The 2746-nt window shown below is 40.7% G+C and overlaps 1 protein-coding gene across 1 annotated transcript in view; it reads right to left on the bottom strand.

Annotated features, from left to right (window-relative positions):
• Positions 1-2746, bottom strand: part of DNAAF5 (dynein axonemal assembly factor 5) — a 33270-nt gene that overhangs the window by 1889 nt on the left and 28635 nt on the right. Inside the window, exons 12-13 of the mRNA XM_035897221.1 lie at positions 2356-2512; positions 401-592 (exon numbers count right to left, since the gene is read on the bottom strand). Coding sequence (XP_035753114.1) covers positions 401-592; positions 2356-2512 — 349 coding nt within the window. The remainder of the gene's footprint in view (positions 1-400; positions 593-2355; positions 2513-2746) is intronic.

Below are 2746 nucleotides of genomic sequence, written 5' to 3' on the forward strand. Positions count from 1 at the left end.
CTGCTGAATGGCAGTGCAGCCTTCCAGTGTATCAGCCACTGCTCCCAGTTTTGTGTCATCAGCAAACTTGCTGATGGTACACTCCGTCCCCTCACCCAGGTCATTGATGAACAAGTTGAACAAGACTGGGCCGAGTACTGAGCCCTGGGGAACTCCACTAGCTACCATCTATAAAATCTTCCGATACACCAGATACACCAATATTCCACTCTGGTGAATGCTAGATCAAACGTTACATTCTGCGTCCAGGTAAAAGGTCTGAGCTCATACTCACTGAAACCCAAAGGAAAGCTTCCAGCCCGCTGGGATTAGCCTCTAGTCGTATGTGCTACGTTCATGTAACACTTGAAAACATGATTTAAAAGGCATTGTTAAAAACAGGTATGACTGAAAGTCTTACCTAGGACTGCATTTTGGGTATTTTGATCTGGGTCATCGAGATATATCAACAGTTCTTGGTACAGAAACTCAATGTGCCTTTCCATTGCAGATTTCACATCGCTGTCCTTTAAGCACTTAAACCAATTAGTTAAGGTGTGAGCAGCTGCCAGTCGTACATCACACGAAGCATCATCCAGACGCTTCAAAACTTCTGAAAAGGAGAACATACATAACCCAACAGTGCTGCAAACAGCAAAGTTAGCTTTTGCATTTGAAAACACAAATGTATTTTGTCATCGCTGAAGTCACTGTTGCATTTATGACATTTTGAACATTGCGAATACTCGTAGAGTATTGCTCCTAAAAGCACGCAGTGCATTGTTATTGGATTGTTAGGTTGTCAAAAGTGTTAAAAGGAATGTACAAAATTGCTTAGATTAGTTGAACATTCTCTAGCACTCTAACAAGGTACTATGCGTGCAGAGTTTAAATATTTTTATGCCCTATAAAGCACAGTATTTCTATCAAATATTACCGTTTCAGTGAAAGACTGCATTGCAGACTATTTGAACATGCAAGATGCAAAGATATACTTTGACAATTGTCAGATCATGTGTGTCTCCAAAATAAAAGTATTTGTTGTTAGATTTCTACTGTGCCATGTAAGAAAAAGAGTATCGGCCATCAAGCTGCTGAGTTTGGGCAAGTCTGATTTATTTGTATATATCTCTGAGAACATAAATCCTGTAACACAGCATAGACTGTACTCCTGATTCATTGTTTAGCATTTAAACATCATCCTAAGAAGCGTTACAGATAATAGCTCTATTTGACATTACAGAACTCTAGATTAGGGTTTTCTTCTTCCTACTTTTTTTTTTTTTTTAAAAACAGAAAAAAACCAACCCACTACCTATTCAGGTCTATTTATGGCACAATGAAATGGTTTGCTCTTGGCACTCTGAACCACAGCAAGAAGAACAATGTGACTGCCATTTATGTAACGCATTACTGTTCTGCTTTCTCTATAGTTAGAACATTATTTCATACAGTCTAAACTAGGAAGCAATGCAGATGAAATACTGGCAAGCCTTGCAAAGACCGTAATATTGAGTGAGGTTCCATCTAGTGGTCTAATGCACAACAACATTGGGAACATCGCTCACTTGTGCTGGACTGGGAGCCAGGGCCTTTCCACAGGACGTGAACTTGTCTGCAATACACCACCTCCATGAAGCGAAACACCCCACTTAAAGAGCTACCACGGAAGGGGCTTGCAAGAAGCAAGTGCTGTTGGAGTCACACTCAACACCACCTACTCAGGTGTCCAACACCTGGATTTTCTAATATGTGTATGTGTACTTTATACACTTTAAGCACTTTAAGCCTCACTTATCAGTTTAAAGACCATATCTCAGTCTCTGCAGGATCACGACATTAAATTGCCTCTCATACACAAAAATGCTGCTAATGGTATGATTTTGTGCAGCACTTCACTTTTTCCATTTCCTTAATATCTGTAAAATTACTCTAGGGGAGAACTACCCAAATAGTTAAAATGCCAGCTAAGAGAACACAGAAATAGCATTAGAATATGTGTATGGGAGTGAAATAAGAATGGCTGAGAAACTGAGTCTGCATAAATTTGCCCCTACTTGCACCTCACGCTGTTTAAAGGCTTTTTGCTCTTTACATGGGATTAAAACCAGATGCCACAGTGACACGCAGCAGTCTTTGTCACTCCCTGGTCTGTGTTAGTGCTTTCACTGCCACCAGCTGCAATGAATCTGCAGGCAAGGTGGACAACCTGCACAGTGAATCCTAAAGCTGCACAGTGAATCTGCCTACTGCTCCAGCACAATGCTTTTCATCCTTAAAAGCTAAGCTAACTATGATACTTCAGGTAAAAAAGCAACTGTAATTCTTCAACATGGAGATCAAAAAAAAAAAAAAAAATTAAACTTTTACACTTACCTGTGTAAATTTTGGTAAATTTATCTTCATCAAACTGCCCCCCACAGACTTTTAAAAAAACACCAACAATACGACAAGCCATCAGTCGAGTAATTTTAGAGTCTTCATCCATGGCAGCAATAATTTGGGGCATTAGCTCACCTTTGACTTTTGAGATCTACAATTAACAGGAAAAGCATAGAAGAACAACAGCTTTTCAGCCACTCTAAATCAATATGCTTATTGGTTACACCAGTTACCGTTATCATAGAATGTTTTGGGTTGGAAGGGACCCCCAGAGGTCATCTGGTCCAACCCCCCCCGCAGTGAGCAGGGACACCGCTAACTAGATCAGGTTGCTCAGAGCCCCATCCAACCTGGCCTTGAATGTTTCCAGGGATGGGGCCTCCAC

The sequence above is a fragment of the Egretta garzetta genome, unplaced genomic scaffold, assembly GCF_000687185.1.
Source record: "Egretta garzetta isolate BGI_Z169 unplaced genomic scaffold, ASM68718v1 scaffold57, whole genome shotgun sequence".
Taxonomy (NCBI): Eukaryota; Metazoa; Chordata; class Aves; order Pelecaniformes; family Ardeidae; genus Egretta; species Egretta garzetta.